Source organism: Dipodomys merriami, unplaced genomic scaffold, assembly GCF_024711535.1.
Source record: "Dipodomys merriami isolate MVZ:Mamm:240054 unplaced genomic scaffold, mDipMer1.0.p SCAF_7, whole genome shotgun sequence".
NCBI lineage: Eukaryota > Metazoa > Chordata > Mammalia > Rodentia > Heteromyidae > Dipodomys > Dipodomys merriami.
Window position 1 is genome coordinate 65,669,111 of NW_027206290.1, and position 14,661 is coordinate 65,683,771.

Here is a 14,661-nt window from a genome sequence, read left to right on the forward strand (position 1 = left end):
GAAGGTGCTAGGAAAAGCGTACACACAGATCAGGCCATAGGATAGATGGGGTTGGGGAAAAGGAGATTGACAACAGCTATTACTTATGAAAACTTAAGTGTGTCAGAATGAGTGCTTTATAAGCATTAACTTATTTAATCTTTACAGTAATTATATGGGTAAGTACTGTATTTTTTTTGGGGGGTCCTGTCGTGGGGCCTGAACTCTGGGCCTGGGTACTGTCCCTCAGCTCTTCAGCTCAAGGCTAGTGCTCTACCACTTGAGCCACAGCGCCACTTCTGGCTTTTTTTTCTTTTTGCTTATGTGGTGCTGAGGAATCGAACCCAGGGCCTCATGCATACAAGGCAAGCGCTCTACCACTGAGCCACCTTCCCAGCCCAGTACTGTATTTTTTTTTATCCCTCCTTTTACAACTGTGGAAACTGAAACACAGAAAGGTAATTAACCTGACCAAGGCCACATAGCCAAATAGTGTAAGAGAATGGAATTGGCCTCAGATACTTACCCAGCCAAAGCAAACAAGATCATTCACCCCTGGTTGGTTTGTTAGGGTTTCTGAGGGGTCCCAGAACCTGTTGGGACTCTGAGCAAAGCCATGAAATACTCAGCCAGCATTCCATTCCAGCTGACCTTGGGGTACCCAAGGTAAGCAAACTCAACCAAGGTTAAACTCCATTCCCTCCCCTTTTGTTCCTAAGAGCACCCCCAACATCCTGCCTCACCTTGCCCTCTCTTCCCCATCCCTCTCCATTGCCTTGCCTTGTCTGGAATGTTTATGCCAGTTCCTTCCCTTGCAGCCCTGAGAAATTTGTTTTCCACACCAGAGATCCAGCATTGCAAATATTTTCTCTTGAACGATTACCAAGTGCTAGGAGCTGGAAAAGTGCTTTGTATATTTTCTCTTTTATTCCTATTTCATTCACCCAGGAAGAGACTGAAAGAGGTCACAACACTAGTAAATGATGAACCAGGATCCACGTTCATCTCCCTCCCTCCTGATCCATTGCTGCCCCCTACTGGACCTAGGGCAGCACTGCCTCCTCACTGGATGGGGCATTTTACCTAAGCTTTTGGAACTCAGGGCATGGGAATAAGGAGGGTTTTCCATTCTCTAAAGGGATGGAAAGCAGAGAGAACAGGACGGTAGTTACTGTTCTCTAAGACACTCCAAGGTCCCTCAAATTTCACCAGCCAGAAATACATCTAGCTAGGCACTGATGGCTCACACCTGTAATTCTGGCTTCTCAGGAAGCTGAGATCTGAGGATCGCAGTTCAAAGCCAGCAGGAAAGTCTGTAAGACTCTTATTTCCAATTAATTACCAAAAAGCTAGATGTGAATCTGGGGCTCAAGTGGTAGAGTGCTAACCTCGAGCAAAAAAGCTTAGGGACAGTACTCAGGTCCTGAGTTCAAGCTCCAGGACTAGCACACGTGCGCGCGCGCGCACACACACACACACACACACACACACACACACACACACACACGCCAGGCAGCAGCATCTCACACCTGTAATCATAGCTATTTCAGAGGCTGTGATCAGGTTGGATCAAGGTATGCCCAGGCATACACAAGACCCCTTCTCAACCAAAGCACAGCAGGGTGGCTATCACCTGTCATCTTACCTGCATGTGAAGCTGAGATGGGGGTGGGGGGGGACTGCCATTCAAAATTAGGTATACAAGGACCCCCTGAGCCAGTAGGACTTACACAGGCTGAGAGAGAGCTGGAAAAAAGAAGAGCAATCAAGCAGAAAAATGTCGCACACTAGGGCCAGATGAGGGCAGACAGGAACAAAAGAGGAATGGACCCCATGAGAATATGGCTGAGTCTGGGGGTGAGCCACCTCGTGATGGCCTTAGAACCTACATTAACAAATCTGAACTTTAACCTACGTGCTGGCATACAGACAGGCCCCTCTGGCCTTTAAAATGTGGCACATATCTATAATCCTAGCACTTGGGAGGCAGAGACAGTAGAATTAGGAATTTGAGACCAGCCTGAGCTGCACAGTGAAACCTTACCTTAAATAAAAACACTCCCCCTTCTCCCATTAAGAACAAACACACAGTACCCAGAATTTAATGTTTATTTGTGTAGTAGGAACATTCAGGTATATAAATAGGGTAAATACTTTCCAATGTACAGTATAACACACTCTTACACTGCATTGAAAAAGAAGCTGTGTGCGCTGCTCAGCACTGATCAGAAAAATACAGAGAAAGATCAGCGTGTGGCAAACACCGATTTAGTGAAACACCAAGTTAGGGAGATGGCACAGCAAAAGGGCCCAAGGACAGGCCCATCTGGGGAGACCAGAATGGCAGAACTCCACAATCCCAGGTCGCCCACAACAGCCTCTTCACCTGGCCCGTTGGTGAGAAAACACCCGAATCCCTCACATCCCTCCACACGGAAAAGGGGCAGAGAAATCACCCATCACCCAGGGGAAGGCCTGGCCTGTGTTTATCATGGTGACCACTGCTTTTGGGGGGGGAAGGTATTATGCATCAATAAAAAATTAAAGTTTGGTATCAGCATCAACCCTCAGAAGATAATCCACAAGCTTCTAATCTGCCAACATGGGATTTTGGTGCTGTTTCTTGGTCCCCCCCCCACCCCCTGGTTCACATGAGATTTGGACCAGTGAACACTCAGCTGGCCTCAGTGAGTCTAGCTTGGGCTGTGGGACTCCTTGGTCCCCTCCTCTGACCCTGATCCTTCAACCCGCTGCCGCCAATCTGCCCCTCTGGTTTCTCAGGCCTTCACTGGACAACAAATTGCTGCCTCTAATCTCTGACTTGCTCTCTTGCCTCCAAGTCCTTTGGTTTTGGGGGGCCCTGATGCCTGCTCAGCTCATTTCCTTTGTAGTCAGCCCCACACACCCAGTGTGACAGACACAGAGACAGGTCAAAGCTCCGTGAACAGAGGAGTTACAAGAAGCAGTACAGAGAAACACCTGTGCACATTGTGCCTACTAAAAAATCATTGTGAACCCCAAAAGTGCTCTGGTGGCCAAGGCCAGTGACGGCTGTGTGGAGGAATGCCGAAATTTCACACGGGACACATACCAGGTGATGAAACCTTCATGGTGCAGGGCACCCATGGGCAGCACTGCAGGGCCAGCCCAGTCTCATGTCCAGTGTGGTGCCACTGTGCTGCTTTCCCATCTCCAGATAAAGGATGGTGTGGGTACACTGGGTGCCAAGCAAGGAAGTGCCAGGACTGGCAAACACAGATCCAGAAGGGCAAGAGTAAGTCCAGAGCAAGGCCAGGCTGAGGATCCCACAGCAGCTGCTTACTAAAATCGTCCACAGCCACCTTTTCTTGACTCACGTCCTTACTGCTATCTTCTAAAGTAACTGAAAGTCAGACCAGTAGTTCTTAAGTTACTGGTGTTCCAACTGGCCTAAGAATTCATGGGTTGTTAGCTCAAGGAAGAATCCTCCTATATCTATCAATAGATCTAGATATATATCCCCAGGTCCCCTGTTTCAATTTAGCCAACTGAGTTATAAATGAATGGCCTATTATTCACCCTTCACTCAACAATCACCCATTTCATCTTTGCTGACCTGGAACTGGACAGACTTCACATCATCTGTCCTCCATGGGCACCTGTTCTGACCTGTTCACATGCTGAAGAATAGAACACTAGCCAGTCAGACTACAGTGCAGGGTTGTGGGCAGAGCTTCTAGGCTTCTGGTTGGTGCAATCCTTTTAGAGTAGGTCTGTTCTTGGCATCTGAAAACATTCACCTGTAGGGGAAGCTGCTGGTTCCTGAGCTATGCTAGGAGTGATCCTTGGTGCATTGGGGAGGGGGTGGGAGGAGGGTGTTTTTAGTTTATCCTAAGAGTCACAGGCGGCCCTCACTGACCACAAGGTAGAGGCATCACACAAGAGAGGAAGCAATCTGTTTCCTGTGGGTAGTCCAGGCCATAGGCACAGGAAGTGGGCAAGACTTAGCTTAGCACCTCCCCCTGGAAGAAAATTTCCCAGCATCCTCCTGCCTTCTTCCCTTTCGAAAGGCTGGCCTAGAGGTGGATGGTTTCTCTTGGGACACTATGGTGGCTTTCTAGCTGTGAACACTGAGGGCTGTGTGCAGGGTATTGGCAGTGTGGCAGCTGAGACCCAGTATCTGGCATTGCACCAGTGTGGGTGAAACTACCAGCTGAGAGCAATAAAAGTATCAAACCATTTATTGAGTGCTTACTATGTGCCAGACATTGTGCTAAACGTCTCCATTATGTCATGAAGTGCTCATGCCCAGCTGAGACACACGTGGAAGGTGACAGTAGCCTTGTAACCCATCCAGACCTACAGCTAAGCCTGAAGTCTGATTTCTTGACCATTGCTTTTAGCCTCCTTCCTAGGACCTCACTTTCCTCATCTTTAAAATACGGATGATATCCCATATCAAAGATGTTTTCCAGATTAAAAAGGGTACCATATGCAAACCCTTAGCACTGTGCCTGGCACATATTAAGCACTATATGATTACAGTCACTACTGAACACATTGCTGGTATCTCATTGGTTAGAGAACAGCAGATAAAGATCCTGCAGACACATCTGAAGGAGGGATGGAGGCTTCAAATAGCCAATGCGTTTGAAACTCACTGGCCATAAAACTCCAGAGTTCACATATTCTGGCTATTATCACAAACCATCCACATCTAAAAACCTACACTGTATGTTCCTATAAACTGCTCACAACACTAAGAGTTTGCACCAGCTGCTCTTTGGAGTCCTGTGCTCCAAATAGGCCAACAATCCACCCAGCGCTTACCATCTTGTGATGCTTCTATATGACAGTGACCTGGACATATTCCCTCCTACTGGCCTTTCCTCCCCATCCTGACCTGTGAAGAGCAGGCACCTCTTAAAGTGAAATCATCCCCTCACCTCCACTCCCACATATAAGTGCATGTGCAAAAAAAGTACTCAGATGTCTTTTGTCTTTCAGAGGAACTCACAACAGTGCCCAGGATATTAACGACATATGGAGAGGTTACAGCAGAGGTTATAGAGGAACACAGCCATTGCACTAGTCTTCTATCCAGTGTGTCCTCGAGTCATTCACACCCTCCCCAACCCAGTTGTATCAACAGCACAGATAGACTTGAGACTGCCAGGGACTCACTCAGCTCCAGAGATCCATGGGAATCAGGCTCCTGTCAACCCAGCTGCTCGCCTAGATCCAACCACAGGGCCTGTGTAGTTTCCCTCAAAATATACTCTGGAAAGCTAGATGTCAGTGGCTCAGCCAGTAATCCTAGTAATCAGGAGGCTGAGATCTGAGGATTGGGATTCGAAATCAGCCTGGGTAGAATAGTTCCTGTGAGACTGTCATCTCCTATTAACCACTCAAAAATTGGCTCAAGTGGTAGAGCACTAGCCTTGAGCACAGACAGGCTCAGAGACAGTACCCAGGCCCTTAGTTAAAGCCCTACAACCAACTATATATATATATATATATATATATATATATATATATATATATATATATATATATATATATATTACATCTATGCAGACACATATGTACGTATATGTATATATGCATATATATTTCTGGAAATTTCGTGCGTAATACAGGTTGTTGGGAGGAGCCCAGTGGTGGTAGAACACATTAAAAATAATTTAAGTCTATCTGTATAAGGTTCAAAGTTACATTTCACCCTTCTGAAGAGAGACTCATTCACATATTTTATAGAACTTCATTTTAAATATGGTGAAACCTGAGTGACTTTGAGACTCAGAATTTGGGACAAGCAAAACCAATAAACATTAAGGAAGAGCCAGCAGCTCTAGCGGGAGTCTCTTTCAGACGGAGAATGCAGATGTGCACTTTCTGATGCTGGAAGTGGTTTAGAGGGGAAGACCTGATGTCTTGAGTGAACAGCCATGAGCAGATCTCACCAGGGCACACCCAGGCTCCTCCTGCTTCCATGACCAGCTCTGGTCTCTGAGACCCCTTTGTTCATCTCCAACTCAGCTAACAGCAACTGAAGATCCAACCTGGCTGACTCCTGAGCTGAGGAAACGCCACAGCACTCTGGGTGGGAGTGGGGTAGAGAAACCATCTGTCCCTGTGTAGGGGTGAAGCGGCATGAGCCCTGATCACCTCACCGCCCTGGGAAAGCTCTCTCCTGAGTAAGGTGCTCATGGCTCTCACTGGAGGTATCTAAGAAGGCTGTTAAGAATGAATGGGTATTGGGAAGGTGGCTTAGTGGTAGAGTGCTTGCCTAGCATACATGAAGTCCTGGGTTCGATTACTCAGTACCACATACACAGAACAAGCCAGAAGTGGTGCTGTGGCTCAAATGGTAGAGTGCTAGACTTGAGCAAAAGAAGTTCAGGGACAGTGTCCAGGGCCTGAGTTCAAGCCCCAGGACTGGCAAAAAAAAAAAAAAAGAATGAAAACTGGAAAACAAATCAAAGTCTCTAAAGCAGGACCACCCCACATATCTGAAAACACAAGTAGGAAACAATACAGTGCATGAAGTAGACGACTAAATTCATGACAAAAGAGGGCACAAGGTTTCAGTCATATTTTATTTCTGAACAAAAGAAAAAAGGTATGTGGGGGGGGGGGGGGGCAGGGGGTCCCTAAAGGAAGTTATGCAGATTATTAAGGTCTGCATGGGTGCATGTTAAGTCTCTGGGATCTGGTCTGCAAATGGGAGCAACACTGCTCTGCCGACACAAGGTGGCGCTGCTCTCCTGTCTACTTGACTAGCAAATTATTCCTTCCTTCAGCAGAAAGCATTCCAGACCAAAAAATAAATAAAATCCACGCTGCCTCTCTTACCTCTTACTGGCAGCTTTAGTTTCTCAAAATGCCTTGCCAGCAACCACTTCCACAAGAGATCACAAGTCTCAGCAGCTGCTGCTAGACTCTTCCATCCTAAAAGCTGAGGATGTCTGCGGCTGGATCCCAGCAGACCTGTTCTCAAGGATCCCACCACATGGAGGTGCAGGCACACATCTGGGTCAAGTTGTCAGCAAATTAGTCTCACAGCTAATCACTGTTTAAGGATTCTTACTGAGACACTGACTCATGAAAGACGCAGTAGGGTTCCCCACATGACAATTCCCCTAGGAGCTTCAAGTCACAGAAGTTTGCTCTGCAGGATCATGGACTACCGGAATTAAAAGACAACCCAGATGCTGGTGGCTCATGCCTGTAATCCTAGCAACTCAGGAGGCTGAGATCTGAGGATCACGGATCAAAGCTAGCCCAGGCAGGAAAGTCCATGAGATTCTGACCTCCAATTAACCACCAGAAAACCAGAAGTGGTGCTGTTGCTCAAGTGGTAGAGTGCTTGCCTTGAGCTCAATAGCACAGGGACAGTGCCCAGGCCCAGAGTTCAAGCCCCATGACCAACCAAAAAAAAAAAAAAGCCCAGAAAACGGGGAACCTGAAAAGGATGCTTCCTCCCAGGCCAAACTGAAACACTTGACAATAGTGTTACATATGTTTTAAGGGACGCTAGACCTGAAAAGCAAAGCTATGAGGCAAAAATGAAAGTAAAGGCTCAGAGGAAAAGAAGCTGCTTCATTTCATACCCATGCAGGAATGATGCAGGGATGGGAAAACCAGAGTCCTGCTAGGCTCTGCCCTCTCTCCTCAGGCTGAGCTGACTACAAGCTTTCAAGGAGGCTAACTTAAAAATACCACAAAGCAGCGCTTGGCCAAGGTGCTCAATCAAGTCCCTATACCTTCACTGTCCATGGGAACAACTGTGGCATGGTGATTGAACATGTTTGGGCACCACATTCTCTCTCCCATACTCAGCTGTTCATTGGACAGACAAAGAATGAGTCTGTGTTTCCAAGCCAACTGCCCGCTATGATCAGGAAGGAAGGAAAATAAATCACAGCTTCCACAAACAACATAAACGGTCCCCCAGTAAGATACAAACTACATTTAAACTAGTCACATTATATAAAAAGTATACATTTAATTTTCACAATAACCAAGCCTCTTCTAAGGTTGGGTTGGCCAAAGTTTTAAGCAGGATTTGTAGATTCGATGAAGAAGTCATGGTATAACTGAAATTCACTGTAAGAAATAAATGACTTTTTTAAAACAAAACACACAGACATGTACTTGCCTCAAGAGTAATATACACAAAACACAGCAGCGACATGAATGTTCAGGCAAAGGGTGCGTGAACAAAAAGCCCCCTGCTCCTTGCCTCCTGGGAGAGCCCCCAGGAAGACTTCAGCAGCAGCAAGTCTACAGCACGAATGCAAACGACCTCCAGCCTCATCCCTGAAAGATGCAGTTCACTGGACCGCCCTCCAGGAGACAGAGGAGCCTAAATCATGGGAAAGGGCTTGGGTACAGTGCATTCTTACTGCATACCTTTGAAATATTACAGTGTCTTTTTCTCCAGACTATTATAAATACTTCTTTCTGAAAACAATAAAATCTGGAACGTTCTTTCGGTCTGTGATGAAAGAAGATGAAATCATACTAATAAGGCGGAGCTTATGCACCCTGTACAGGATTTCAGGGTGGACAGTACTCGTCTGCTTACTAATCTTCCATTCCTCTGGCCTATAGGAGGCAGCCTTCCCTAGCTTCCCAGAGAAGCCCTGGTAGAAGCTGCTGAATGCAGCGAATTCATGGAAAGCCAGCACAGGTGTGAGAGCCCCAGAACAGGTGGAACACAGATGAATATCCACTCTAATACAATGAATGCGGGTTCAAACCACCAAGCAGACACCCTGAGCTAGGCAACAATCTTACAGGTTGCTCAATGATTGTTTTAAAAAATCCAAAGCATTTTTACCTCCGTGACTTCTTTCCAACTCAGAGAGATAGTTGACTAATTCAAATCATGAACACATACACTGTATATACAGGGGTTTTTTTTTTAACCCACAAATAAAAAACACCCTACCAAAAAAAAAAAAAGAAAAGAAAAGAAAGAAAGAAAGAAAGAAAGAAAGAAAGAAAGAAAGAAAGAAAGAAAGAAAGAAAGAAAGAAAGAAAGAAAGAAAGAAAGGTGAGTTGAAGCTTGTTGTCTAAGTCACAGCAGTTGGGCTTGCCTTGGAGACCTGCCCCTCACTCAGTCCTGCCCCTGCTCTGCTGGCCTGGATGGCCCCTACTCGTCCTCAGTGGTGGCTGTCAGAATCCCCTTGTCGGTCAGGTGAGACTTGAGTGTGTTGAAGATGTGGAGCTGCTGGTCTGGCCGCAAGGTGAGGAACTGCTGGATCAGTTTACTGGGGTTAGGGCCCCTGCAACAGAACATGAAGAAACAGCCTTGAGCAGGGTCCAGATGCTTCAAGGCCCCGATTATCCAAGCAGTTACTCTAATCTCTGGATTCTCTACTAGAAAAGGGAAGAAGGGGACAGCAAAAACTCATAAGCAGTAACAACAAAAACTACCACATTCAATATTTAAGATGGGTTTCACTTGAATTTACATGCAGATAAAATCCTAGAATTGCATCATACTTAAAAACATCTACCAAGTTGGGTCAGGTAGAAAAAGTTATACCTGATAAAACTGGCAATGTACACATTAACAAATGTGGCCATCAGATACTGGCAATCAAAGCGATCCATGATGCCTCCATGTCCAGGAATGGTATTGGCAAAGTCCTATTGGAGACAGAGGAAGAAGTCAGCCTGGGCTCAGTCAATGACAGAATCCCAACCAGTTAGGGTGTCCACTGCTGTGCTAGTAGCTGAAGGGAATACAAAGAAACACTGAAGCAAAGGCTAAGGCTATAGCAGGACATGAACTTAATAAGTTACAGACTGTTCTAAAGAAACAAAACTTAATCAACTGTAAACCAATCACTGGATTTTCTTGGAAACAATGTACTTTTGTACATTTAGTACTTGAGTCAAGAAGAATCCACATAGCCTGGTGCTATGAAGTGGTGGTGGCAAATGGGGTGTGATACAGAGAGGGGAGAAAAGCAGACAATAAGATGAGAGGCACAAAAGAGGAAAATCCTACTTTGATTTTAAAGGCTCTTTTAAATCCACTTGCGAAGAACCCTCCAAAGGGACCAATGAGCGAGGCAAATGTGGACAGGGCGATGCTGTGAATCTGGAAGGGGTACATCCGGACTGTTTTCTGAAGAGAAAAAGTAAAGTAAAAGTTAAGATGTGTACAAATCCGATTTTATTATGTTAACAGAAATAACTTTTCCTTGTTTTGGTTTTTTCAGACAGGGTCTTGTTAGCTGCCCAGGCTGGACTTGAATTCACTATGTAGTTTAGGCTACCCTCAGCCTCCCAAATGCTCTGAGTACAGGAACATAAATCACTATGCGTGCTTGAGAAATAACTCTTGGGGGCTGAGAAGGTGGCTCAGTGGTAGAGTTCTTGCCTTGCATGCATGAGGCTCTGGTTTCTATTCCTCAGCATTACATACGCAAAAAAAGCCGGAAGTGGCACTGTGGCTCAAGTGGTAGAGCGCTAGTCTTGAGCTGAAGAGCTGAGGGACAGCACCCAGGCCCAGAGTTCAGGCCCCATGATTGACCCAAAAAAAAAAAAAAAAAAAAAGGACTGACCTCTCTTTTTCTCGTTATTTTTGTTTTCAGCAGTACTGGGGTTGAACTCAAAGCTTGTGCATGCTTGGCAGAAGCTCTATCACTTGAGCTATGTCCCCAGCCCCAGAATTTTATTTAACTTTGTGCTGCTACTGAGGCTTGAAGTCAAGAACTCATGTTCACTTGGCATTCCTACTGGCAGCTGGCATTCTGCCACTTGGGTCATACTTTCAGCCTGGCTTTTTACTGGCTAATTGAGGCAAAGTCCAGTCTGACTTTTTGCTGGCTAATTAGAGATGGAATCTCATAGTTTTTCTGGGCTAGCTTTTTAAACTCAATCTCCTGAGTCATTAGGATTATAGGTGTGAGCCATCAGTGCCCAGCCAGCCCTGGAATTTAAGTGGTTGTTTGTTAAAAATTAAGGGCAATGTGGAATATGAAATACTCTAAGTACTAATGATTTTTTTGTGTTCTCTAACACTAAAATCCATTGGTCTTCATGCATTCTAAGTGAAACAATGAATTGATAATTTAGAGAATGGCTTACTAGGTTATACAAATCACCCAAATGTAGACATGTTTCATTATTCAATGTCAAAATATCACTGGCAGAAATCAGAACTGCATGCAAGTACCAGCAAACTGACAAGCTCACAGTGGTAGATACATGCTTCCCAAAACTCTAATTTTCATGTGAAAGTCAAATTTTATCATTGGTAACAACTGCTGTCAGTCATTTTCCTTGAAGTGATAGATTGCTTCATTATTGTCAAGAAAAATGTCAAAACTAGTTCATTCTTTCAAATAAAAATTATATTCCCAGAGAAAAGCAGCTAGTTCTATTCGCAACTGAAATGCCTACATATTCTTTTCCTTTGAGAACACACTATACATCAGCATTTGGCAGAAAGGTTTCCTGCATACTTCCCATTTTAGTACAGAGTATTAAAATGGCATGTATGCAAGGGTCAAGAGTTAATAAAAGCCAGACACTGGTGGCTCATGCCTGTAATCCTAACTATTGAGGCTGAGATTTGAGGATCACGGTTCAAAGCCAGCCCAGGCAGGAAAGTCCGTAAGACTTTTATCTCCAATACACTCCTCAAAAATGGCCAGAAGTGGCACTGTGGCTCAAGTGATAGAGCGCTAGCCTTGAGCATAGAAAGGCTCAGGGACAGCACCTAGGCCCTGAGTTCAAGTCCCATGACCAGCAAAAAACAAAAAAAGAGAGTTACCTTACTTATGTAACTGTAACCCCTCTGTACATCACCTTGACATTAATTTTTATAGTGATTTCATCAAGGACATTCACAGGAGTGCTTGTATGCAGAGGGAGGGGAGGATGCCATGAAACAAGCACTGTCCTGATGGTCCAGGTGGTACCAGGGCCTCAGCTCACATATAGTGCCACACTTTCACCCACGGCTGCTTCTGTATCATCACAATATTGTCATGAAACAGCAGGAGCCTCATGGATTCCTCTAAAGGGATCTCAAGGCTCTCTAGGAACCACAAATACACTTCACAAAGCACTGGCTTAAATGATGTAAAGTGGTAAAAAGCTCATTCTACCTTCACCGTGACCTGCTTGAACAATTTTCTTCCACTCCAAGGGTGACAGCTTTGGGAGGGAGGAAGCCAGTGTTTAGGAGGGTAAGTAGCAGTGGAGGGGGGTTGCTCTTTGCAGTCACTATCCCACCTCTTTACCCTATGTGAGTGACACATACCCAGCCAATGACCGACTGGATCACCCCAGGAATGTTGTACTCCTGTAGGCGGAATAGGTCAGAGGGCTCACAGTCCACGGTAAAGCTGTTGGTGTCATTGTTGTACTCCACAGGACAGACGAAGCATCTGTATCCAGACATCACATAGGACAGCTGAAGATGAAGAACAGAAAGGCTGACAAAACAAGACAAGTTGCTGCCAGCCAGCCAGAAGGGCTGGCACCAGCCAAGCTCACTGCAACCTATGTGCTACATCATCAAAACATGTGTATTTTACTTGAGTTTTTTTTTTAATAAAAGCCACTCGTGTCTACCAGTCTCACACATATATACCTAAACACAGAAACTTCCAAAGAATCTAGGAAAAACCTGAAGGAATTTGACAAAGAACAGTAAGAGTCCCAGCCCATTCTGCTGAGCATCTCTAAACTCACTGACAACTGGAGAAGGCCATGGGGAATGGCACAATGAAAGGCAGTCAGCCTTCTTCCTGAAGGAAGAAGTCTAGACAGCAATAAAGTCATGGAGGTTAGCACTAAGGAGGGGCAGGCAGACAACACCAGAAGCAGAAAAGAGTATCCTTGTAAGAGCTGGTCCACCTCTAAGTGGGTCACAGCGAGAAAAATCTAGGCTGGAGTAGCATCTTTCACTTCACTCACTCTCCGAGGCCATTCACCCTGATCTTGAAATACTAAAGTCTGGAACAAGAATACTACCTGCTGAGTGTCACCATCTCTAGGCATGACAGGGTCTACAAAGTACACACAGCCACTGTTCCTCAACTTACTTGAAAACTGGTAGGTAAGGAACACTGGAGCTGTTGTGACAGTTATGGAATGTGCTAGGTTCCTGCCCCTCTTTGGAGCAAGGCAACCACTTAGCAGGACAGTGTCCCTAGCATGGGGGACATCTCTTGCCCTGCATAGGTCTTTGAAAATGCTGCAAGGCCTCTGTCCACTTCCCCACCAGCCTAGAACCACCACCTACCAAAAGGCCAAACACTACAGTAGCAAAGAAGCCCCCGATGAAGCCTTCCCAGGTCTTCTTCGGCGAGAGCTGTGGACAGAGGGAATGTTGTTAGCACAGGCAGTTTCAGTAGCTCTGGTTTTGAAAGCTGATTACTTTCATGTCTATCATTAAGCTTCCATTCTAAATTCCCCCCAAATACAGCTTCCTGTTCCTCATGTTATACCTTTCAATCTCCTTTGTTTCAAATGGTCGTGTTTTTTTTTTTTAATTGTAAAACTACATAATAACCTACTGGTAACACTCAAATACAGATCAAAAAGCCCCAAAATAGTCTTGCTTTGTTAGATTTCTTGTACCATTAACAGTTGTCAGTATTTTCCTTTGGCTTTCCTTTCTTTCTTCCTTTCTTTTTTTATCTTTTCTTTCTTTATTACATGGCCCAGGCTGGTCTGGAATTTCCAGTCTTCCTGCTCAGTCTGACTGTTGGGATTATAGGTATGTACCCACCACAGCTGGCTTTTCCTTTGACTTTTCTTTATAATCAACATACTCTCAGTCTGCCCCAAGAATGAGATGAAGACATATGGACATAGTTCCTCTGTCAGGCTGACCTACTGAAACAGAAAACATTCCCTTCACTTGTGGTGGTCCACGTTAAGGTGATTCACGTACCTTGATGAGTGGGGTCCGACCAAAGAAAAAGCCAAACATATAGGCCATGATGTCATTACAGATGACGCAAGAAATGGGAACAATAAACCTAGGAAATAAGTCGAAGTAAGGATCAACTCTACCAAGTCATTAATACCTCAGAAGTCTACCAGGCTATGCCATTCACAAATTGCAATACAAAAAAAGAAGTCAGCCGGATGCCGGTGGCTCACGCCTGTAATCCTAGCTACTCAGGAGGCTGAGATCTGAGGATTACGGTTCAAAGCCAGCCTGGGCAGGAAAGTCTGTGAAACTCTTATCTCCAATAAACCACCAGGAAACCGTAAGTGGTGCTGTAGCTCAAGCGGTAGAGCGCTCGCCTTGAGCTGAAGAGCTGAGGAACAACGCTCAGGCCCAGAGTTCAAGGCCCACGACCAACCAAAAAAAAAAAAGTCTCAGTGTTCTTACAGCCCAGTAATGAATACATTAAAAAGAAAAAAATATGTCAAGAAAGCAATATTCTGTGGCTGACATACTGCAGCATTCATACAGTTGTTCTGAATGACTACTGGATAAATGGAAGTGACATTTTACAAATGTCCTCTGCTGTTTTCCTATGCATGTGGCATATTTTGGGGCTTAATTAGAGATAAGATAAACTATAAAAGGATAATAAACTATAAAAGGAAGAAAATGTTAAATGTCCTTTCTATTGCTATCTCCATTTCCAAGAATATATACCAGGGCTGGGAAGGTGGCTCAGTGGTAGAGCGCCTGCCTTGCATGCAAGAGGC

The 14,661-nt window shown here is 45.1% G+C and overlaps 1 protein-coding gene across 1 annotated transcript in view; it reads right to left on the minus strand.

Moving 5' to 3' along the window:
• Nucleotides 1-6,538: 6,538 nt before the first annotated feature.
• Nucleotides 6,539-14,661, minus strand: part of Cds2 (CDP-diacylglycerol synthase 2) — a 45,675-nt gene continuing 37,552 nt past the window's right edge. Inside the window, exons 8-13 of the mRNA XM_070006816.1 lie at nucleotides 13,889-13,976; nucleotides 13,235-13,303; nucleotides 12,248-12,400; nucleotides 9,983-10,102; nucleotides 9,515-9,618; nucleotides 6,539-9,251 (exon numbers count right to left, since the gene is read on the minus strand). Coding sequence (XP_069862917.1) covers nucleotides 9,119-9,251; nucleotides 9,515-9,618; nucleotides 9,983-10,102; nucleotides 12,248-12,400; nucleotides 13,235-13,303; nucleotides 13,889-13,976 — 667 coding nt within the window. The 3' untranslated portion in view covers nucleotides 6,539-9,118. The remainder of the gene's footprint in view (nucleotides 9,252-9,514; nucleotides 9,619-9,982; nucleotides 10,103-12,247; nucleotides 12,401-13,234; nucleotides 13,304-13,888; nucleotides 13,977-14,661) is intronic.